The sequence below is a fragment of the Salvelinus alpinus genome, chromosome 27 (assembly GCF_045679555.1).
Source record: "Salvelinus alpinus chromosome 27, SLU_Salpinus.1, whole genome shotgun sequence".
NCBI classification, from domain to species: Eukaryota; Metazoa; Chordata; class Actinopteri; order Salmoniformes; family Salmonidae; genus Salvelinus; species Salvelinus alpinus.
This window is the reverse complement of record NC_092112.1, coordinates 15,588,970-15,614,678: the sequence shown is the minus strand read 5'-3', so window position 1 is coordinate 15,614,678 and position 25,709 is coordinate 15,588,970. Positions and strand designations below refer to the sequence as shown.

General features: G+C 42.3%; 1 protein-coding gene across 3 annotated transcripts in view; it reads left to right on the top strand.

Annotated features, from left to right (window-relative positions):
• Window positions 1-25,709, top strand: part of LOC139556008 (serine/threonine-protein kinase PAK 6-like) — a 50,283-nt gene that overhangs the window by 5,814 nt on the left and 18,760 nt on the right. The window contains exons 1-4 of one of the 3 annotated variants that reach the window (XM_071369469.1): window positions 1,909-2,115; window positions 5,931-5,954; window positions 7,315-7,460; window positions 20,759-20,998. In XM_071369469.1, coding sequence (XP_071225570.1) covers window positions 20,795-20,998 — 204 coding nt within the window. In that variant the 5' untranslated portion in view covers window positions 1,909-2,115; window positions 5,931-5,954; window positions 7,315-7,460; window positions 20,759-20,794. Of the gene's footprint in view, window positions 1-1,908; window positions 2,116-5,930; window positions 5,955-7,314; window positions 7,461-20,758; window positions 20,999-25,709 lie in introns of those variants that run through there. The other 2 variants (XM_071369468.1, XM_071369470.1) reach the window with 2 other exon arrangements.

Genomic DNA, 25,709 nt, shown 5'->3' with positions numbered 1-25,709 from the left:
TACACACACACATACATACATACACAACACACATACATACATACACAACACACATACATACATACACAACACACATACATACATACACAACACACATACATGCATACACAACACACATACATGCATACACAACACACATACATGCATACACAACACATACATACATGCATACACACACACACTTTTACACTCATCATTTGCTGCTGCTACTCTGTTCTTTATTTTACTCTTATTGTTATCTATCGTGATGCCTGGTCATTTTACCCTGCCTTTATGTACATACTTTTGTATATATAGTGTATGTGGATTTGGCTATTTCAGCCGCACTCGTTGCTGACAGGTGTATTAAATTGAGCACACAGCCATGCAGTCTCCATAGACAAACATTGACAGTGGAATGGCCTTACTGAAGAGCTCAGTGACTTTCAACGTGGCACCGTCATAGGATGCCACCTGTCCAACAAGTCAGTTCGTCAAATTTCTGCCCTGCTAGAGCTGCCCCGGTCAACTGTAAGTGCTGTTATTGTGAAGTGGAAACATCTAGGAGCAACAACGGCTCAGCCGCAAAGTGTTAGGCCACACAAGCTCACAGAACGGACCGCCGAGTGCTGAAGCGCGTAGAAATAATTGTCCTCGGTTGCAACACTCACTACCGAGTTCCAAACTGCCTCTGGAAGCAACATCAGCACAATAACTGTTCGTTGGGAGCTTCATGAAATGGGTTTCCATGGCCGAGCAGCCGCATACAAGCCTAAAATCAACATGCGCAATATTAAGCGTCGGATGGAGTGGCGTCAAGCTCACCGTCATTGGACTCTGGAGCAGTGGAAACGCATTCTCTGGAGTGATGAGTGACCATCTGGCAGTCCAACGGACAAATCTGGGTTTGGCAGATGCCAGGCAAACGCTACCTGCCCCAATGCATAGTGCCAACTGTAGAGTTTGGTGGAGGTGGAATAATGGTCTGGGGCTGTTTTTCATGGTTCAGGCCCCTTAGTGAAGGTTAATCTTAACACTACAGCATACAATGACATTTTAGACGATTCTGTGCTTCCAACTTTGGGGCAACAGTTTCAGCATGACAATGCACCCGTGCACAAAGCAAGGTCCATACAGAAAGGATTAGTCTAGATAGGTGTCAAAGAACTTGACTGCTCTGCACACAGCTCTGACCTCAACCCCATCAGACACCTTTGGGATGAATTGAAACGCCGACTGCGAGCCAGGCCTTATCGCCCAACATCGGTGCCCGACCTCACTAATGCTCTTGTGGCTAAATGGAAGCAAGTCCCCGCAGCAATGTCCCAACATCTAGTGGAAAGCCTTCCCAGAAGAGTGGAGGCTGTTATAGCAAAAAAAAGGGGAAACCAACTCCATATTAATGCCCATGATTTTGGAATGAGATCGGTAAGCAGGTGTCCACATACATTTGGTCATGTAGTGTATCTACCTCAAATACCTCATACCTCTTCACATTGATCTGGTACTGTTACTCCCTGTATTATAGCAACATTCTTATGTATTTTATTTGAATCCTCTTGTGTTAGTTACTATTTTATTTTCTATTATTTTTTTTAAAACTCAGCATCACTGGAAAAGGTTTGTAAGCAAGCACTTCACTGTAAAGTCTACACCAGTTGTATTCGGTGTGTGTGTGATAAATACAATTTGAATTGTGACAGAGAGAAAGACCACATTCCCACTCCAACCTCCCTCACAGAGGAGCCACATTCATTAGACGGTGATGGTAATGATGTAAGAGCTGTTTTCTGTCTCAGATTCCCCTTCTTCTCATCCTCTCTCTTACCTGTAGGAAAGAGGTGAGAAAGGGGTTTGGCGGGGGAAGGGAGGAGGCAGTGTGAGGTAGAAGGGAGCGAGTTGGACAAAGAAAAAAAAAAGCTACGCTCCACTGGCTAGGTGAAGAGGGGGAGGAGAGAGAGAGTCATTACAGACCATGTGGCAAAACGGCAAGCGTTAGAATAGAGTAAACTAAGGAGGAACAGATAGGTCATCGTCATGCCACAGAGGAACCAGCTTTATCCACCGATCCGGTCCAATCCCTCTCCCCCTCTCCCCTCACCTTCCCCGCAAAGAAGCTAAACCCCTTCCCACCAGGTGAGTGAACAAATGGAACTGAAATGGCTGCTTCTTCTCACCACCTCTCTCGTCTCTCTTAGAACCCGCTCTAGCAAGTACCTCTGTTCATTTGACAGAATTTGAGAGCAGAACATTGAACCATGCAGTTTTCCTACAACAGTGCCAGGCCAGAATAGAGAGAGAGATCCAACAGGGTACTGCCTGAAGGGACTGTCCCTGAGCTGGTAGTGGGAATGACTTCTGGTCTTCTTCTTCTCTGAGTCTCTCTTTGGTGTGTTTTCAAAAGGGTTGCTTCTGATCCGCTACGATACAGACAAGGCATCAGGCTGCTACAATGAACACTGTTTGAAGGCATACAGTAGCTCATTATGTAGTTCTGCCAGTCATTGTACAGAGATTGGAGTACTGCAACTCTATCTGGTGCTTGAGTTGACATTTGAATCAGGGTAAATTGCAGTCAATTCAGGAAGTAAAACATCCCAAGTTATGTTTAATCTAATTCATGTTCATGTTCAAATCAAGGTTGGGGTCCATTCAAAAAAGTACATTTGGTTTACTTTTTTTTATTGACCCCAACGCTGAATTGAACGTAGATCAGATGGAACAGAGCGTGGGATGTTTGGCTTCAGAAATGAAGATCAAACAAACAGAACCAACACTTCAATTGATATTGAATATAATTATTGTCTTAGAGGACAGTGCATGTCTTGGGTAGAGGACAGTGCATGTCTTGGGTAGAGGACAGTGCATGTCTTGGGTAGAGGACAGTGCATGTCTTGGGTAGAGGACAGTGCATGTCTTGGGTAGAGGACAGTGCATGTCTTGGGTAGAGGACAGTGCATGTCTTGAGTAGAGGACAGTGCATGTCTTGGGTAGAGGACAGTGTATGTCTTGAGTAGAGGACAGTGTATGTCTTGGGTAGAGGACAGTGCATGTCTTGGGTAGAGGACAGTGCATGTCTTGAGTAGAGGACAGTGTATGTCTTGGGTAGAGGACAGTGCATGTCTTGGGTAGAGGACAGTGCATGTCTTGAGTAGAGGACAGTGCATGTCTTGGGTAGAGGACAGTGTACAATGGGAAAGGGATACATTTCAATAGAGGGTTTAGCCTCTATTTTCACTGCAGGATTCACAAAAGCAAGAAACAGGTGGTTACTGGGGCACTGATACTGTGCTTGGGTATTGTTACTTATCTGTTACCTACCTGGGGTGTATTCATTAGTCCAAACCGTAGCAAAAACAAGCATTTCATCTGGGACAAAGTTCTGGGACAAGTTCATCTGGGACAACTTCATCTTAGTCCCTCGTTTCAACATTTTGCTTCCGTTCGGTTCCGTTCGGATCCTAGTGAATATACCCCTGTTTAAATTGGCACTATTCTTTTGGCTTTTCACCAATGCTGTAATCAACACACCAGTTAACCCATTTGAGATGCATTGATATTTAGTCAGGTTGATATCTGTGCGGTACCACCACTACCACCATTGGACAGGATGTGACTTAATACAATAACTACAGCTGACTCCTGATCAGTGCCAAACTCCGAGAGCACATTGTAGTTCACCAGCACCAATTTAACTACATTATTTTTCAAATATCTGCATTCTTCATGACAAGCCTAGGCTGCTGCACATTTCAACAGTCAACTTGTTAGTTGAACACTGGGTGTTGGCAGTTGAGCTGTTGGCAGCTCAGTTGAGTTGGATATGCGTTGTTTTGAATAGTGAGGCATCTCAGAGATGTCTGGTCATGCAGCATGTAAGGAGCATGGACTCCTCCGGTATTTAGTCCTAGTCCTACAGCATAGTATAAAGGAAAACCTCACAAATCTCACATAGTGGTGGTTTCAAAGGCATAGATCCTAAATCCTTCAAGTTAGCATCAAACATACGTTTTTCTATTGTTACTATACCACATCTTAGGTGGTTTCTCCGTACAATATGAATGATGGGTTTCAATGATAATAATACTGTATAATAATTTTTTTAAGCACCATTCAAAACACCCAGGACACTGTACAGCAAAAAAAGAGAGAGGGGAAAAGATAAAACTATTTAAAATAAAAGTTCAAATTAAAAGCTACTTAGGTTTTCTGTATGGTTAACATGACTCTGTCAGTTGTGACAAGGACATGACAGAGGAACAACAGGTGGCCTATCTCAGACTTGCCGTAAGGCTTATGTTAACAACAAAACCATGAGAACAGTAGGCCGAGATCTTGACTACAGTTAATGTATGTACTGTATCTAAATGCTCAGACTGACACTATTAGCAATGTGTGTGGGAACGGAACAAGGCGTGTTTCTCGTGGTACGAGACACAAGTTTGATTTTGTTTTGAAAATGAAATTATTGGATGTAGATAAAGTCACCCCAGTATTAAAAAAAAAAAGTTAACAACTTTAACCTTTAAACGTCAGTACAGACCCGAGTTTGATCCCGGGCTGTGTCACAGCCGGCCGTGACCTGGAGACCCATGAAGTGGCGCACAATTGGCCCAGCATCGTCCAGGTTAGGATGTGGTTGGCAGGGATTTACTTGTCCCAGTGCGCTCTAGGGACTCCTTGTGGCGGGCCGTGCGCCAGCAAGCTGACTTTGGTCGCCAGCTGGATGGCGTTTCCTCCGACACATTGGTGCGGCTGGCTTCCGGGTTAAGCGAGCAGTGTGTCAAGAAGCAGTGCGGCTTGTCAGGGTCGTGTTTCGGAGGACACATGGCTCTCGACCTTCGCCTCTCCCGAGTCCGTAAGGGATTTGCAGCGATTGGACAAGACTGTAACCACCAATTATGATATTGGGGAGAAAAAGGAGTAAAAGTAAAAAAATTAATAATATGTAAATAACTTTTAACCTTTAAAATTGCGCACTCTGGATGCTACATTTCCGTTAAGCTGTTTGCCAGACCTGATTGTTGATGGTAATGATGATATAATTTAAGAGGTATGTTAATAGCTTGAGATATTATTACTAGTTCATAGCTAATGACATGGGGGGGGGGTCCTTTCCTCTTGTAGAAATAATACTACAAGGTATGCGAGTCACTATGAAGTCATTTCCTACATGAATAGTTAGAAGCAGACTCAAACTCGGTCTCAGACTCCATCTTAGTTTGCACCCCCAAGGTGCATGTTTTGGTTTTTGCCTTAGCATTACACAGCTAATTCAAATAATCAACTTAGGACTGAGTTTGGGAAACCCTGACTTAGATTAGTGACTGTGACATGAACACAAAGACCAAGAGATGTCCCAGATCCCCTTGAACCTGTTTGGTCTGTGGAACACCTGGGTCATGTTCATTAAGCACCAAACAGAAGAAAACCCACTTAACAGGGAGGGACTACCTGTACTTGTCCAGTAAGAAAGTATTTTTTTCATTTTCCTGTTGCAAGACGTTTGTCTAAGGTGTGTGCCCTAATGAATACTACCCTGGTATCCTCCAACCAAAATAACTGGATGGGCATTTCACCAGGAAAGGTATCATCCCCCCCACCCCACCAGTGAGTGGAGACATTACTCAAAACGTCTACAACCATCCCAGGAGCACCTTGCTCACTGTATGTTGTCATGTCACAGGAACTAGCTTTCATCCCAATCCAGAGCTCCGCTGTAGAGACACATTCTTAGCTGTGAAATATTTAGCCTATTCATTATCTGAAACTGGAATTATTTGCTGTTTTACTCTTTTGAAGGAGTTGTCATGACAACAACAACTCTGAACCGTGCATCATAACTGGAATCATGAAATAGCTGACACATTCCCCTTACCACCTCCTCTCTCTCTCTCTCTCTCCTGCTTTCCTCTCGTTGGTGTGTGTGCACTGCATCCTGCCAGCTCCAGTCTGTCTCCAGGATCATCTACCCTGTAGGTTTATGGTCAATTCATTTATTTTTGTGTTTGGTTTCATCCGCTGAAGTGTACTTCCTGTACTATCTGTATTTGTCTACATGATGAGATATTGGCCCAATAAGTCTTATCTTCTACAGTGTGACAATGACTCACCATGAGCGCATACCAAATAGAATTGTATTCCCTATGTATTCCACTACTTTTGATTCGGGCCCATAGGGCTCTGATTAAAAGTAGTGCACTTTGTAGGGAATATGGTGTAATTTGGGCAGTGGTGGGGAAAGTACTAAATTGTCATACTTGAGTATAGTCACAAGATTCATTAATAGAAAAGTTAAAAGTCACCCAGTAAAATATTACTTGAGTAAAAGTCTAAAACGTTTTGGTTTAAAATGTACTTAAGTATCAAAAGTAAATGTAATTGCAAAAATATACTTACTTATCAAAAGTAAAAAGTATAAATAATTTAAAATTGCTTATATTAAGCAAACCAGGTGTCACAATTTTTATTTTTATTTAAAATATAAGGATAGCCAGGGGCACACTCCAACACTCAGACATAAATTACAAACAAAGCATTTGTGTTTAGCGAGTCCGCCAGATCAGAAGCAGTAGGGATGACCAGGGATATTCTCTTGATAAGTGTGTGAATTGTACCATTTACCTGTCCTGCTAAGCATTCAAAATGTAAGCACTTTTGGGTGTCAGGAAAAATGTAAGGAGTAAAAAGCACATTATTTTCTTTAGGAATGTAGTGAAGTAAAAGTAAAAGTAGTCAAAAATATAAATAGGTAAAGTACAGGTACCCCACAAAATATTACTTAAGTAAAAATACTTTAAAGTACTACTTAAGTACTTTACACTACTGCATTTGGGACTCATACCATGGCTGCTTGGATAAACAGATGTGTTTTTGCTGTATGCACTTTGAAATACATGTCCTGAATACTCATAATTGCACATCGTTCTAATAACAATGAAATAGTCAACATATTGTTCATGCAACGTACAGTATGGCATATGGTGTAGGAGATGTATTTATCCTGTTGTCATGTGTTGTCCGCATGCCATGCCTGTTAAATCCCAGAAATAATTGGCCCTTGGGGATAAATAAAGTGTAATAAATCGACTTGAACAGGGATCCCAAGACACATTACTATCCATTAGCCTCCACTATCTACACTCTGGAACAAGCCAGTTAGAGGAGTGGACGAGATCCTCCGTAGCGGCAGATGAGCGACACTAGTCTAGATCTAATTTCTTGTCTCTCTGTATCCTCCACCACACCCGCAGATCAAACAGTAGGAGGGAAATAAAGAGAGGGAGAGGGAAAGTAAATAACATTCATTTTATCTAACATTTCTTTCCCTTCCAGGTCGAGAATCATTAAGACCCCAGTGGTGGGTTAAGGGTAGACGGACAGACAGACGGTGGACATAAAGCCCTCGCTCGCCCGGGATTAAAAAGGAACTAAGAGAGGCAGAAGACGTAAGACCACGGTAAAGACCACGGTAAAGACAGGTAAGGCTCAACACAGCTTCCTCTCTTCTCTAGCCTCCAGAGGACTCTTGTTTCTTGACAATGTTTATACCTAAACTACAGCATGTCCTGAGATCTGTGGCTAATCTGTTTATTATGTGATGTTTGACACCAGATATGGAAACTGTACATTATAATCAATATATTTTTTTATGCGACATGGAGAATGAGTACATGATAAAATAAGTATTTGTGCTATGAAGTCCTTATGTCGGTAGCCTTCAAATAAAGTTTAGCCATTCATCTCAATTCAAGAATTGAACATTCCATCATTGGAGATAAATGAATGAACCTCCCCTTTTAATTAATATCCTGAATTTACTTGAAATGTTGCCAACCCTGATCAGTTTCATGCTCTGATGTCCCGCACAGAACTTTTATTCGGAACACTTTGCTCATGAGGGTAGCAGAAGCAGTTATGTATAATGTCATAACATATTACCGTGACGACCCCTCTGATCTTGTAAATAGTGTACTTTAATGAGAAGCAACTAAGAGAGGGCTGAGTGAAAGGACATTAGTGCAGTATGGCCAGTTTAGAGAAAGATTCATGTTGGTAGGAGTACTGACATACTATTAGAATAAACTCCTGGTTCAGTGGCATGACTGAACCATGACAAAAAAATCTAATAATAAATGTTTTGTTAACCATGTTTAGTTATTGTAACTGTAAGCCTGACCTACGTTCAAAATGTAAACTCTTCTGTACATTCAGTACAGTGCAGTAAGTGAGATTGATACAACCGTTTAGCTCAGAGTGAATGTGTCATTTCAATATCCCACTTCTCGGGACAGCTCTCTTAGTTTACTTTCCGACCTTAGGTAAATATTGACTTACCTACTTTAGTGAGACTTTATGTTGCATCTGCCAACCCTACCTGGACTTGGAGACACACCAACCAGCACTTCTAACTCATGGACTGTACCACTAAACAACAAAAGAGGGGTGGGGTGACCATTCTAGCCCTAGGCAGAGTGATGACATTGTGGGCCTTGAACAGTTGATCAAAGTGTCACATTTTGGCATTTATAAATGCCATTCTTGTCTGCTATTATCAGGTGCAGGGAGCAAACTACATCCCTTCCTTTTGTCAAATCAAATTGTATTTATCACATGCGTCGAATACAGGTGTCACGTTCCTGACCTGTTTTCTGTTGTTTTTGTATGTGTTAGTCGGTCAGGGCGTGAGTGTGGGTGGGCATTCTATGTTATGTGTTTCTATGTTGGTTTATGGGTGACCTGATATGGTTCTCAATTAGAGGCAGGTGGTTTTCATCTCCTCTGATTGAGAACCATATTAAGGTAGGTGGTTTCACATTGTTTGTTGTGGGTGGTTGTTTCCTGTGTCTGTGTCTGTATGCACCACACGGGACTGTTTCGTGTTTTCGTTCGTTTGTTGTAGTCTGTTCCTGTTTCATGCGTTCTTCGGTTTTATGTAAGTTCTTATGTTCAGGTCAGTCTACGTCGTTTGTTGTTTTGTATCAATTCAAGTGTTCTTCGTGTTTTCGGTTTTGTTAAATAAATTACTATGTCCTATCACAACGCTGCGCCTTGGTCCAATCTCTCACCACAAGACGACCGTTACAACAGGTGTAGACCTTACCGTGAAATGCCTACTTACAAGCCCTTAACCAACAATGCAGTTCAAGAAATAGAGCTAAGAAAATATTTACTAAATAAACTAAAGTAAAAAATATAATATTTCTTTTTTTTTAAGTAACAAGAAAATTACCTAACAATATACAGGGGGTACCAGTACCGAGTCAATGTACAGGGGTACAGGTTAGTTTTGGTAATTTTAAAGTGACTATGCATAGATAATGAACAGCGGGTAGCAGCAGTGTAAAAACAAAAGTGGGGGGTCAATTTAAAATAGTTTGGGTGGCCATTTGATTAATTGTTCAGCAGTCTTATGGCTTGGGAGTAGAAGCTGTTAAGGAGCCTTTTGGTCCTAGACTTGGAGCTCCCGTAATGCTTGCCGTGTGGTAGCAGAGAGAACAGTCTATGACTTGGTTGACTGGAGTAATTGACCATTTTTTGGGCCTTCCTCTGACACCACCTGGTATAGAGGTCCTGGATGTCAGGAAGCTTGGCCCCAGTGATGTACTGGGCTGTTCGCACTACCCTCTGTAGCGCCTTACGGTCAGATGTTGAGCAGTTGCCATACCAGGCAGTGATGCAACTGGTCAGGATGCTCTCGATGGTGCAGCTGTAGAACCTATTGAGGATCTGGCCTGTTTGAGTCATATAGGTATTATAGACTCGGTCAGGGACAGGTTGAAAATGTCAGTAAAGACACTTGCCAGTTTGTCCAAGCATGTAATCCGTCTGGCCCTGCGACCCTGTGAATGTTTATTATTTTTATATATATTTTTTAATATTATAAATGTTTTCAGATTTAAATACCCCTTTTTCTCCCCAATTTCATGGTATCCAATTGGTACAGTCTTGTCCCATCGCTGCAACTCCCAAACGAACTAGGGAGAGGCGAAGGTCGAGAGCCGTGCGTCCTCTGAAACACAACCAAGCCGCACTGCTTCTTGACACAATGCCCGCTTAACCCGGAAGCCAGCCGCACCAATGTGTCGGAGGAAACACCATACACCTGGCGACCGTGTCAGCGTGCATTGCGCCCGGCCCACCACAGGAGCCGCTAGTACGCGATGGGAGAAGATCATGCCTGCCGGCCAAACCCTCCCGTAATCCGGACAGCGATGGGCCAATTGTGCGCCGCCCAATGGGTCTCCCGGTCGCGGCCGGCTACGACACAGCCTGGACTAGAACCAGGATCTCTAGTGGCACAGCTACCACTGCGACGGGAGGCCGCTTTGGGAATGTTGACCTGTTTAAAGGTTTTGCTCACATCGGCTACAGAGAGCGTGATCACACAGTCGTACGGAACAACTGGGGCTCTCATGCATGCTTCAGTGTTGCTCGCCTCGAAACGAGAATAAAAGGCATTTAGCTCGTCTGGTTGGCTCGCGTCACTGGGCAGCTCTGGGCAGCTGTGTTTCCCTTTTGCAGTCTGTAATAGTTTTCAAGCCCTGCCACATCTGATGAGCATCAGAGCCGGTGTAGTAGGATTTAATCTTAGTCCTGTATAGACGCTTTGCCTGTTTGATGGTTTGTCTGAGGGCATAGCGGGATTTCTTATAAGCGTCCGAATTAGTGTCCCGCTCCTTGAAAGCAGCAGCTCTAGCCTTTCGCTCGGTGTGAATGTTGCCTGTAATCCGTGTCTATGCACTTATTGATGAAGCCGGTGACTGAGGTGTTATACTCCTCAATGCCATTGGATGAATCCGGGAACATATTCCAGTCTGTGCTAGCAAAACAGTCCTGAAGCGTAGCATCCGCGTCATCTGACCACTTCCGTATTGAGCGAGTCACTGGTACTTCTTGCTTTAGTTTTGCTTGTAAGCAGGAATCAGGAGGATAGAATTATGGTCAGATTTGCCAAATGGAGGGCGAGGGAGAGCTTTGTATGTGTCTCTGTGTGTGGAGTAAAGGTGGTCTAGAGGTTTTTTTCTCCTCTGGTTGCACATGTGACATTTTCTTGTTTGCTTATGGCCTTATACAGCTCGTTGAGTGCGGTCTTAGTGCCAGCATCGGTTTTGGGGGAAATAGATGGCTATGAATAATATAGATATGAACTCTCTTGGTAGATAGTGTGGTCTACAGCTTATCATGAGGTATTCTACCTCAGGCGAGCAATACCTCGAGACTTCTTTAATATTAGACATTGTGCACCAGCAGTTATTGACAAATAGACATACACCTCCGCCCCTCGTCTTCTCAGAAGTAGCTGCTCTGTCCTGCCGATGCATGGAGAAGCCAGCCAGCTCTATCTATTCGAGGTGAGTAATCGCTGTTCTGATGTCCAGAAGCTCTTTTCGGTCACAAGAAACAGTAGCAGCAACATTATGTACAAAATGAGCTACAAACAATGCGAAAAGAATAAATAAATAGCACAGCTGGTTAGGAGCCTGTAAAACGTCAGCCATCCCCTCCAGAGCCATTATCACACCGTCATTTGGGGAAGTAACAATGCCCCAATGATCAATCAATCAATCAAATGTATTTATGAAGCCCTTTTTACATGAGCCGATGTCACAAAGTGCTATACAGAAACCCAGCCTAAAATCCCAAACAGCAAGTAATGCAGATGTAGAAGCACGGTGGCTAGGAAAAACTCCCTAGAAAGGCATTCAGAGTTAGAGACCGTAGGCACGGTAGAGAGAGAGTCGAAAACAGCAGGTCCGGGACAAGGTAGCATGTCCGGTGAACAGGTCAGGGTTCTAAAACCGCTGGCAGAACAGCTAAAATTGGAGCAGCAGCATGACCAGGTGGATTTGGGACAGCAAGGAGTCATCAGGCCAGGTAGTCTTGTGGCATGGTCCCAGGGCTCAGGTCCTCCGGGAGAGAGAGAGAATTAGAGGGAGCATCCTTAAATTCACACAGGACACCAGATATGACAGGATAATTACTCCAGATATAACAGACTGACCCTAGCCCACCGGCACAAACTATTGCAGCATAGATACTGGAGGCTGAGACAGGAGGAGTCGGGAGACACTGGCCCCGTCCAATGATACCCCCGGACTGGGCCAACTCCGCAAACCAGCAACTTACTACCCTGAGACAAGGCTGAGTATAGCCCACGAAGATCTCCCCCACGGCACTAACCCGAGGGGGCGCCAACCCGGACAGGAAGATCACGTCAGTGACTCAACCCACTCAAGTGACACACCCCTCCCTAGGGACGGCATGGAAGAGCACCAGTAAGCCAGTGACTCAGCCCACGAAATAGAGTCCGAGACAGAGAATCCCTGTGGAGAGAGGGGAACCGGCCAGGCAGAGATCGCTCCAGTGCCTTTCCGTTCACCTTCACACCCCTGGGCCAGACTACACTCAATCATAGGACCTACTGAAGACATGAGTCTTCAATAAAGTCTGTGTCTTTCACATGGATACATTTTCTTTCTAAAGTATATATTTTTTGTCATGTTTCTACAGGTATCTACATGATATTTGTCTATGTGGATTGCAAATGGTAAATTCTGGTACTTACAGAGAGTACAACACTGGTAGCAGTTTTGGTTGCTTTTTTCAGTGGAGGTGAAGTTATGCATTGCCAAGCTGGACATAGAAAGGAAAAGTGACAGTGAAATATTGTTTTGGATTCACAGTGATGAATCAGATATAACAGCAAATCGGCATCTGGGTAATGTCAGATATGCTAATAATCGTGATAATTCATGTCACATGAATGATCACTGTAGATCTGGAGTGTATTCATTAAGAGCTCACAGTAGCAAAAACTTTTTGCAACAGAAAAACTAGTGTTTCTTATTTCCATTTCAGCTGTTTGCTTCCGTTTGGTTTCTAATGAATACACCCCTGATGGGCGGATCTTATGTCTGTCTACTGTACACTAAACATCTTCAAAAAGGTTTTGTTATGTAACACATAATGTTACCATATCATCTTACTGTTTCCGTCCTTTTGAAAAGGAAGATATTTATGTTACATTTCGTAATCCAGGGATTTGTATCATTATTTATTGAGAAGTGGAGCAGCCAGGGCCGGAACTACCTGTCATATAATATGACGTAGAAATTATTTAGTTTGATCGTGGTTTCAGAGCCTTTTCAACATTTAGTGAAAAACTGTTGATAGTTTGTTTTTAGATTTGAAGTAGGACATGTAAGTTTCAAAGAGGCTTATCGTAGTTTGTTACACAAGCGTTTCAGAAAAACATAGCCAAGAAAGTAGGGCCTGTGGTTACAGGACATACCATTGACTAGTCCTGCGTGCATGCACATGCAAGCTCACCCTTGTGCATACACACGTGGTCAAAACCTTAAAGGCTTCCTGGAAGTGCTTAAAGTCATGTCTGTCATTTGAAGAAGCAGTAAACAACTACCAAATGCACATCCTCTCTGTACTCTCTGGAGATAAATCCATCTCCACTGGGTAAGACAGCGCAGCGTCTTCCGATCCGTTTTGTTCTAGGTTATGACACGTCGCCTATTGTGTCATTGATGCTGAAATCATTTTAAACCCTAACTCCTGGGCTAAAAAACACACTCAATGGAGAATATCCTATGGAAGTGCTTTTTATTCCAGGAACCAGCTTAATCTGGGTCTGGGGAAAACGGCCTTGAAACCCTAACAGAACAATCACGCTCAGGTGCCCGTCCTAGCAGTGCTTGTTAGTGCAGAAAGTGACAGACAGCTAACAATAGCATGTGTAGTAATGCTGTGGTGGGTGACTGACTATGTAGTGTAGTAATGGGACCATTATCGTTGTGCTAACTGAAGGAGATAGAGTAGGGAAGTTGTACCCTGTAAGCTGATCTAAGGTCAGTTTATATTTTCCCTCCTAATCATTAAAGGGGCAATCTGCAGTGGCTACATACATTTTTGAACTACAGTATGGAAGAACCCAACATTTAAGCTTGTTTTACAAGCTTAAACAAAGTAAATGTAAACAAACACTGTATAGCATCAAAAAAAAAATCTAATTAACAAGGGGAGGTGTGGCCCGACAGAGCGAGGGAGAAAACGATGTGCTGCAGCACCCCCTGAAAAATGTGAATATATATATATTTTTTTAAATGTAATGTTATGTATTTATGTTTTTATCACAAAGGTATTTTACTGAGCCTTTACTAGCAGTGTTTCAATGGACCGATATAGCCATCTGTAGCACTGTTTATCTCATGTCTCTCTCACTATCTACCTCCTCTTCATCCCCCCTTATTCTCTTCTCTCTCCCTCCCCCTTCTTTTACTCCCTCCCCTCTCTCCCCCTCCCTAACTCCCCCCTATTCTCTCTCCCTCCTTCTTACCCTCCCTCAACCTCATCTCTCTCTCTCCCCTTCCCTCACTCTCCCCTTCTTTATCTCCCCCCCTCCATTCTCTATCCCTCCTTATTTCCCTACCTCTGTCTGTCTGTTGACTCTCTCTCCCCTCCCTCCCTGTCCCTCACCCCCTTCTCTCTCTCCCCCTCCTCACTCCCACATCCCTGCTTCACCCGCTCCCGCACCCTCCCCTCCTCTCTCCCTCCTTTCCCTGCCTCCCCCTCTACTCATCTCTCTCGCCTTCTCTCTCCCACTGACAAACGGACAGACAGGCAGACAGGCACACATACACTCATACACACAAAACACACACACATATTGACGCTACACACACACACAGACACAGACACCTTTCACACTCCTACTCTGTTTCTTATCTACCCTGATTACCTAGTCACTTTTACCCCTACCTACATGAACATATATCAATTACCTCAACTGCCTTGTACCCCTGCATATTGACTCAGTACTGCTACTCCTTGTATATAGCCTCATTATTGTTATTTTATTGTGTTATTATTTCCTTAACATGTTTTGGGCAAATATTTCTTACTTTTTAACTCTGCATTGTTTGGATAGGGCTCCTAAGTAAGCATTTCCCTGTAAATCAAATCAAATGTATTTATATAGCCCTTCTTATCATCTGATATCTCAAAGTGCTGTACAGAAACCCAGCCTAAAACCCAAAACACCAAGCAATGCAGGTATAGGAGCACGGTGACTAGGAAAAACTCCCTAGAAAGGCCAAAACCTAGGAAGAAACCTAGAGAGGAACCAGGCTATGAGGGGTGGCCAGTCCTCTTCTGGCTGTGCCGGGTGGAGACTATAACAGAACATGGCAAAGATGTTCAAATGTTCATAAATGACCTGCATGGTCAAATAATAATAATCACAGTAGTTGTCGAGGGTGCAACAGGTCAGCACCTCAGGAGTGAATGTCAGTTGGCTTTTCATAGCCGATCATTGAGAATATCTCTACTGCTCCTGCTGTCTCTAGAGAGTTGAAAACAGCAGGTCTGGGACAGGTAGCACGTCCGGTGAACAGGTCAGGGTTCCATAGCCGCAGGCAGAACAGTTGAAACTGGAGCAGCAGCACGGCCAGGTTGACTGGGGACAGCAAGGAGTCATCATGCCAGGTAGTCCTGTGGCATGGTCCTAGGGCTCAGGTCCTCTGAGAGAGAAAGAATCAGAGAAAGAGAGAATTAGAGAGAGCATACTTAAATTCACACAGGACACTGGATAAGACAGGAGAAATACTCCAGATATAACAGATTAACCCTAGCACCCCGACACATAAACTACTGCAGCATAAATACTGGAGGCTGAGACAGGGGGGGTCATGAGACACTATGGCCCCATCCGATGATACCCCCGGACAGGGCCAAACAGGCAGGATATAACACCACCCACTTTGCCAAAGCACAGCCCCCACACCACTAGAGGGATATCTTCAACCACCAACTTACCATCCTGAGACAAGGCCGAGTATAGCCCACAAAGATCTCCGCCACGGCCAACCCAGACAGGAAGACCACGTCAGCGACTCAACCCACTCAAGTGACGCACTCCTCCTAGGGACGGCATGGAAGAGCACCAGTAGGCCAGTGACTCAGCCCCTGTAATACGGTTAGAGGCAGAGAATCTCAGTGGAGAGAGGGGAACCTGCCAGGCAGAGACTGCAAAGGCGGTTCGTTGCTCCAGTGCCTTTCCGTTCACCTTCACACTCCTGGGCCAGACTACACTCAATCATAGGACCTACTGAAGAGATGAGTCTTCAATAAAGACTTAAAGGTTAAGACCGAGTCTGCGTCTCTCACATGGGTAGGCAGATCATTCCATAAAAATTGAGCTCTATAGGAGAAAGCCCTGCCTCCAGCTGTTTGCTTAGAAATTCTAGGGACAATTAGGAGGCCTGCGTCTTGTGACCATAGCGTACGTGTAGGTATGTACGGCAGGACCAAATCGGAAAGATAGGTAGGAGCAAGACCATGTAATGCTTTGTGGTTAGCAGTAAAACCTTGAAATCAGCCCTTGCCTTAACAGGAAGCCAGTGTAGGGAGGCTAGCACTGGAGTAATATGATCAAATGTTTTGGTTCTAGTCAGGATTCTAGCAGCCGTATTTAGCACTAACTGAAGTTTATTTAGTGCTTTATATGGGTAGCCGGAAAGTAGAGCATTACAGTAGTCTAACCTAGAAGTGACAAAAGCATGGATTAATTTTTCTGCATCCTTTTTGGACAGAACATTTTTGATTTTTTCAATGTTACGTAGATGGAAAAAAGCTGTCCATGAAACAGTCTTGATATGTTCGTCAAAAGAGAGATCAGGGTCCAGAGTAATGCCGAGGTCCTTCACAGTTTTATTTGAGACGACTGTACAACCATCAAGATTAATTGTCAGATTCAACAGAAGATCTCTTTGTTTCTTGGGACCTAGAATAAGCATCTCTGTTTTGTCCGAATTTAAAAGTAGAACATTTGCAGCCATCCACTTCCTTATGTCTGAAACACAGGTTTGAATAATATTAATATTAAGAAATGCTATATGGAAGGAAAGTAGTGTGGAAACGTACCAAAAAAACTTCCTGAACAAAAGGTTTCACTGTAATAGTGAAGGTGTAAACTTGGCAGTAGAAAACCTAACCAGTATATTTGACCTCTCAGCTTTCCTATCAAATCTAAAAAATATATTTTTTTTAATGAACAACAATGACAAATGGTTTGATGAAGAATACAAAAACCTAAAAAATAAATTGAGAAACCTATCCAACCAAAACCCAAAGACCCAGAAAACTTGAGCCTTCACTATGGTGAATCACTAAAACAATACAGAAATACATTACAGAAAAAGAAGGAACAGCACATCAGAAATCAGCTCAATGTAATTGAAGAATCCATAGACTCACAAACAACAACACGAAGGGTTATCTATCCAACACGGAGATGAATGGATAAACCACTTCTCCAATCTTTTTGGCCCTATAACAAAGAACAAACAGCAAAAACATTTACATGATCATACAAATATTAGAATCAACTATTAAAGACTACAAGTACCCACTGGGTTCTCCGGGTACATTGAATGAACTACAGGACAAAATACAAACCCTCCAACCCAAAAAGGCCTGTGGAGTTGATGGTATCCTAAATGAAATGATAATGAATATACAGACCACAAATTCCAATTGGCTATACTTAAACTTTTTAACATCATCCTTAGCTCTGGCATCTTCCCCAATATTTGGAACCAAGGACTAATCACCCCAATCAACAAAAGGGGAGACAAATTTGACCCCAATAACTACCGTGGGATATGTGTCAACAGCAACCTTGGGAAAATCATCTGCATTATCATTTACTGCAGACTCATACATTTCCTCAGTGAAAACAATGCACTGAGCAAATGTCAAATTGGCTTTTTACCAAATGACCATACAACAGACCGACCACGTATTCACCCTGCACACTCTAATTGACAAAGAAACAAACCAAAACAAAGGCAAAGTCTTCTCATGCTTTGTTGAACTCAAAAAAACTTTTGACTCAATTTGGCATGAGGGTCTGCTATACAAATTGATGGAAAGTGGTGTTGGGGAAAAACATACAACACTATAAAATCCAAACACACACACTTCTTTCCACAGGGCCGTGGGGTGAGACAGGGATGCAGCTTAAGCCCCACCCTCTTCAAAATATGCAGTCGTGGCCAAATGTTTTGAGAATGACACAAATATTTTATTTTCACAAAGTCTGCTGCTTCAGTTTGTATGATGGCAATTTGCATATACTCCAGAATGTTATGAAGAGTGATCAGATGAATTGCAATTAATCACAAAGTCCCTCTTTGCCATGCAAATGAACTGAATCCCCCCAAAAAACATTTCCACTGCATTTCAGCCCTGCAGTTGAAGTTGATTCAGAAAATCAAAAGTCTAAAGTTGATTCAGCTGGTGCACCACCAGTACAGAGCTTGTTCAGGAATGGCAGCAGGCAGGTGTGAGTGCATCTGCACGCACAGTGAGGCGAAGGCTTTTGGAGGATGGCCTGGTGTCAAGAAGGGCAGCAAAGAAGCCACTTCTCTCCAGGAAAAATATCAGGGACAGACTGATATTCTGCAAAAGGTACAGGGTTTGGACTGCTGAGGACTGGGGTAAAGTCATTTTCTCTGATGAATCCCCATTCCAATTGTTTGGGGCATCTGGAAAAAAGCTTGTCCGGAGAAGACAAGGTGAGCGCTACCATCAGTCTTGTGTCATGCCAACAGTAAAGCATCCTGAGACCATTTTGGAACAGTTTGGTGACGAACAATGCCTTTTCCAGCATGATGGAACACCTTGGAATAAGGCAAAAGGGATTACTAAGTGGCTCGGGGAACAAAACATCGATATTTTGGGTCCATGGCCAGGAAACTCCCCAGACCTTAATCCCATTGAGAACTTGTGGTCAATCCTCAAGAGGCGGGTGGACAAACAAAAACCCACAAATTCTGACAAACTCCAACCATTGATTATGCAAGAATGGGCTGCCATCAGTCAGGATGTGGCCCAGAAGTTAATTGACAGCATGCCAGGGCGGATTGCAGAGGTCTTGAAAAAGAAGGGTCAACACTGCAAATATTGAGTCTTTGCATCAACTTCATGTAATTGTCAATAAAAGCCTTTGACACTTATGAAATGCTTGTAATTATACTTCAGTATTCCATAGTAACATCTGACAAAAATATCTAAAGACACTGAAGCAGCAAACTTTGTGGAATTTAATGTTTGTGTCATTCTCAAAACTTTTGGCCACGACTGTACAGTATATCAACGAATTGGCGAGGGCACTGGAACAGTCTGCAGCACCCAGCCTCATCCTACTAGAATCTGAATTAAAATGTCTGCTGTTTGCTGATGAGCAGGTGCTTCTGTCCCCAACCAAGGAAGGCCTACATCACCTAGATCTTCTGCACAGATTGTGTCAGACCTGGGCCCTGACAGTAATTCTCAGTAAGACAATAATAATGGTGTTCCAATAAAGGTCCAGTTGCCAGGACCACAAATATAAATTCTATCTAGACACCGTTGCCCTAGAGCACAAAAAAAACTATACATACCTCGGCCTAAACATCAGCGCCACAGGTAACTTCCACAAAGCTGTGAGTGATCTGAGAGACAAGGCAAGAAGGGCCTTCTATGCCATCAAAAGGAACATACAATTCGACATACCAATTAGGATCTGGCTACTTGAATCAGTTATAGAACCCATTTACCTTTCTGGTTGTGAGGTTTGGGGTCCGCTCACCAACCAAGAATTCACAGAATGGGACAAATACCAAATTGAGTCTCTGCATGCAGAATTCTTCAAAAATATCCTCTGTGTACAATGCAAAACACCAAATAATGCATGCAGAGGAGAATTAGGCCGATACATGCTAATTATCAAAATCCAGAAAAGAGCCGTTAAATTCTACAACCACCTTAAAGGACGTGATTCACAAACCTGTCATAACAAAGCCATCACCTACAGAGAGATGAACCTGGAGAAGAGTCCTCTAACAAGCTGGTCCTGGGGCTCTGTTCACCAACACAAACAGACCCCACAGAGCCCAGTTCTACCCCAGTTCCAACACAATTCCACCCAACCAAATCACGAGAAATCAAAAAGATAATTACTTGAAACATTGAAAATAATCAACAACTAAAATGCTATTGTACTTTAACTATTTGCACATCATATGACATTTGAAATGTCTTTATTCTTTTGGAACTTTTGTGAGTGTAATGTTTACTGTAAAAAAAAATCTTGTTTATTTCACTTTTGTTTATTATCTATTTCATTTGATTTGGCAATGTAAACACGTTTCCCATACCAATAAGAGGTGGGCGAGAGAGAAGGGCGAGTGAGGTGGGAGAGAGAGAAGGGCGAGCGAGGTGGGAGAGAGAGAGAAAAATACATAGATTAGAGGGAGGGGGAAAGAAAGAGAGAGAGAATGGAAGGAGAGAGAGCGGTAGAGGTTGAAGGAGGGACGACAAAGAGAAATATAGAGAGAGGAGGGAGAAAGAGATGGAGAGGGAGGGAGGGAGAGTGTCATTTTTGTGATTGCTTTGTCTATGCGTCCATATTGGGATTCTAATCTTACCTCATTGAATGCAATGTATTCACTTAAGCATTAACCCTGTGACACTCATCTTTCCCATCGACTGCAATTTGTTGAGAAAAACGTCAACCCTGTGACACTCGTCTTTTCACATTGACTGCAACGTACCAGAGGGTATCTTACCTGGACCCCTGCATGTCTGCTTGAGTGTGTCACTACCGAAAGAGAGAGTGTGCGTGTGTGTCAGTGTGTGTGTGTTCTTGATACACTGCCACCTTGGCTTTGGCTGAGAAGCTGTTGACGTCCTGTGGTAACAGGGTTCCCCTTGCTTTCCCCAGCCCTCCTTCTTCCCGCCCCTCACCGGCTGTCTCGTCATGTTCCGGCGGAAAAAGAAGCGGAGGCCGGAGATCTCGGCGCCACAGAACTTTGAGCATCGGGTCCACACGTCATTCGACGCAGTGCAGGGGTGCTTCGTGGGCCTGCCGCCCCAGTGGCAGAGCGTCATCGACATCCTGAGGAGGCCAAAACCGGTGGTGGACCCGTCCCGGATCACCAATGTGGAGCTCAGGCCCAAGAAGGTACAGTGGGGTGCCTCATGCCCTATCATTGTTATCATTGTTATTATTAGCATTGTCATAATTATTATCATCATTATTATCATCATTATTATTATCATTATTATTATTTTCATTATCGTTATTATCATTATCAGTATCATTATCATCATCATTATCATTCTTGTCATTATTATTATCATAATTATTATTAGTTTTATTATTATTATAATCATTATTATTATCATATCTATTATCATTATTATTATCATCAGTATTATCATTATTATTATCATTACCATCATCATTATTCTAATTATTATTATCATTATTATAATTATTATTATCATATGTATTATTATCATCATTATTATTATTATCATTATCATCATTATTATTATCATTAACAAATTAACTCTAAAGGCAGTGTTCTTTTTTCAACACTCGAAAGTGTTAATTTAACACTGGATTCAGAGGAACTAATACGGGCACTGAAAGTGTTACATTTAACACCTTCAGAGTTAAATGTACGGAAGTGGATTTGCTGTTGTCAACTACTGTGCATTTGATGTTCAGTTTCACCTGACCCAATTCAAGTAAATAACAATAATGATATCTGCATGCTTCTGTGTATTCAGTGTGTTTCATGCACATACTTTATTATACAGGACTCAGATAAATACCTGTGTGTCTTTATACGTACTGTATATGAAAGCATTGGTAAAAATAAACACCTGTTTTAGTGACACCAGGACATGCATATGAAATACTGAATGACGGGTTTATTTGTTTGTTAGTACAATAGAGACAGAGACACAGTTAGAGGAAGTGTTTGGTAAAGCGCTTAAAGAGCCAACTTTTTGTGATACTCTTTCGAGGCAACATTCTCCCTGTCAGTATGTTGCTCTTTTAGGTCATATTTAATCCTGTGACAAAAAGAGAATCTTAGATTAGTTTACACCTTGCATGACACACTGACATGTCATCCATGGTGCGTTAACGTACAACAAAAAATTGTGAGAAAAACCCTGAGGATATAGGTTTATATCCTCAGACCTTATGTGCCTGTTGTGTCCTCACCACTTCCCCATGTATTGGCACAAATTACAATTTTTACGGCACGTTTTGATTGATACATTGTCCTTGTGTTTAAAAAGTAACCTCACACCTAAAAAGTCCCTCAAGAAAATAATACAATTATGGGTATGTTCAAAATGTGAAAGTTGATCTGTTCATTATCTTCAATCATTGCAAACATGATGGTATACTAGAATGGTGTATACACAAACATGCTTTAGGGGGATATTGGTATTGAACAGATTGAATATAGCAAATAATGGAATGAGATGAAATTAAGTTAATAGATAGTAGGTAAGTACCAATACTTGCAGCATGTAAATTAATCAAGGAGCCCTTTTTACTCAACAACACACAAACTGATTTTGTGTCAGTCCTACATTTAACGTAACTCACCAATGAACGTAATCTTGCAAAAAATGAATCTGTGCATTCAAACTAAGTGAAACTTGTTTGCGACGAACTAAACCAATATACTGTCAAAACTCAAAAACGTGTGTAATACTGCACAGAGATGTTTAACTTTTTTAACTATCATGACCACACACACACACACACACACACACACACACACACACACACACACACACACACACACACACACACACACACACACACACACACACACACACACACACACACACACACACACACACACACACATCATTGACCAGTAGAGCACAGTTTAGGCCTACCATAACCAACCTTTGTTCTTACCTTCTATTTGCACTCATTTGTTTATGGAACCATTCCCAGCAATCTCAAGGCACTTTTATCAAGCTTCGTGTTGGGTGCAACTTGTGTTGTGTACACAGTGCTCTATTTTCACACACCATTTAGACCTGACCTGGTTTCAAGGTACACAACAGGAGCAATGAAAATAGTTTCCAAGATACAGTGTCACACTCTTAGACCGCCTATATATTGTTAGTTTATATACACTGCATTTCAGACTGGAATTCTTATGGGGATTTTCACACATTTTATTTAGTGAGGGAGTAAATCAGAGGGGATACAGGCAGGTGGGGAAAACAGATTGAAGGGTTAGGAGTGGGAATTGAACCCCGGTCTCCGATAGGGAGAGGATTATACATGTGTCTACGCCAGGAGTGTTACCACTAGACCACCGGCTCTGCCGACTGGATTTCTACGTGCAGACTGGATGTCTATTGATATACTTGACGAGGGGATTCAAATAAGAGATAATGGTGATACTCTTGAAGTTAATTTTGTACTAAACTGTCGCACAGACTTTTAACACGAGCAGTGTTCAGTCATGCCTAGTAATTCATTAGCTGAGAGGCTGTCAAGAACATGCTCCTGACCCTGATAGCTAACCCATCATCATCATCATCTCTCTCCCTCTCTCATTCTTCTCTCTTACTTTCTCGCTCTCTCTGCTGTTCATTAGAAAGATAATTGGGGGCTCCTGTCATTGACTAAGGGACTGTACGTTATTTATAATGAGGGATACCTAAAGAAAAATGGGCTTCTGTGAAATGAAAATGGATGCCTTCAGTGAAATATATTTTTAGCCAACCCTCCCGGAACGCTTAAAAACAACAAGTGAATCTCCCCTATACCCAAAATAATAATACAATTATTACAATTCCAGCCCTGGTTTTAACTTAACACACCAAGCCCTTCACTGACACTGAGATATGCACAGTGACTGAAGGAATCGGCTGACAAAGTCTATGGATAGTGTCGTGGAAAATCATTTTCAAATACAACGCTTACCAGAACTTTTAAAATCAAACATGCTCTTTATTACAACTGTACAGCCCACTGGCATGTCCCCGCGGAACACACCCCGCGGAACACACCCTTTCTCAGAACTCCAGCTACTCTATTTTATACACACATAGTATTGTCCGTCCCCTATGAAGTCATTCACCACCATCTGCTTTCAATTTGTTTATCATAGTGGCTGGACCCTCTATCCCAGTGTGTCCAATTACCTCTAGGCGCCACTCTGTCTGACATGTATGTTTGTAATAGAATGGTCAGACCATATGTCTAGTGTCCAATTGCTTTTAGGCGCCACTCTGTCTGACATGTATGTCAGCACAATGGAGAATCTACAAGGGTCAGAGGGTCAGAACGTCCCTTAGTAGACCTCCATCACCACGGTCCCATGACCCATGTTAACATGTGGTTCGTTACTTTAATGTTCAGCTATCTTTTATATTTATATGTTATCCATGTATCTTATGTTACCACTACACTACTACACCATCTGCTAATCTTTGGTTTCCTGTATTTACCAGAATGGCAAATGCACTCACATCTGCTCTCTTATACTACCTTCCAGTATACTCCTGTCTACTGTCCAACAGTGTGATATCTACCCACATATGTCACCTACTCCTACATAATCCCTCCTCTTGAGGGTATTAACCTCAAAAACCATACTAAAAATGACATATAGAGAGTAGATATCAATACCAACAATTGACTAAAACATTATCAAAATAAAGCTTACAAATCACTTGTACCAAACATCTCAAATGTGAAATAGGAGTAAAAGATCCAATCAGAAACAGTATAAAAAATAAAAATAATACAATGAATATAATAAGAAATTGAATATGAGAAAATCAAAGACCTACATGCAGTTACAAAAGAAAATTGACACAACATCATTCTAAATTTAAGCATTTCAACATGATCCTCCTTGCAGACATGAATTTGGGAATACAGCATATACAGGTAGACCATCCTTACAAAAATCATGGCAAGCATAACCACCTCCAGGAACTACTCTATATAGACAGTTTGGATTCCCAAAGGGGCAGTCCAAAGGTCCACCGACCGCATTACAAGGCTTTCCATACTTATTAGTATACTTGCCTGGGCTACTCGGTACAGGATCAATCACCACAGGAGGGTCATCTCTCCTTACAGACATCTATTTAACTGCTGTCTGAACCACAATTGACTTTACCAGGGGTATAACACAACAAAATGCAATACCCAAAGCCAACAACCCTCCTCCCAACATGATGGTCATCCTAGCAAACATGACACAAACTCCACCCTTCTCCACTAAGAGCCAATTAAGTATAGTTAATGAATCCCTGTTGATTATATCATATATAATTAATCCATTCTAAGTTCATATTTGGTGTTATCCACAGAAATATAGATTCAAATCCTGATTTAACCTCCTCTCTGGCCTTGAAATCCCTAAGTAGACCTCTAAGCAGTCCAATTGCATTAAGGTATACCTCAGGATCCTTATCATAAACCCTTTTAACTCTAGGTTTTAACATAGTCATCATGGAGTGATTCAATAATAGTAACCTATTTAATTGCTCTAACTAAGGCACAAAGACCAATCCATCCATCAGGCAATACATTCAACAGTTAGTTTTTTCCACACATCCAGAAACTATCAGCAATACCTCTGTCTTGATTTTTCAACATATTAAGAGATGGCGCAACCTGAGTTATGTGACCACACAACCCTTTATCATTATTTTTACGAACTCCCACATTCTCTAAAACCCAAATAGTATCACATTCTACAGTGGTGTTTCCTACATCAATTCCTTCGGTGTCATGGCTGTAAAAACATTCATATTTTCCTTTAACCACGGTACCTCTGTCTAATTGAGGTACATTTAATTCAGTTCTAATATTATAGGCAACACAA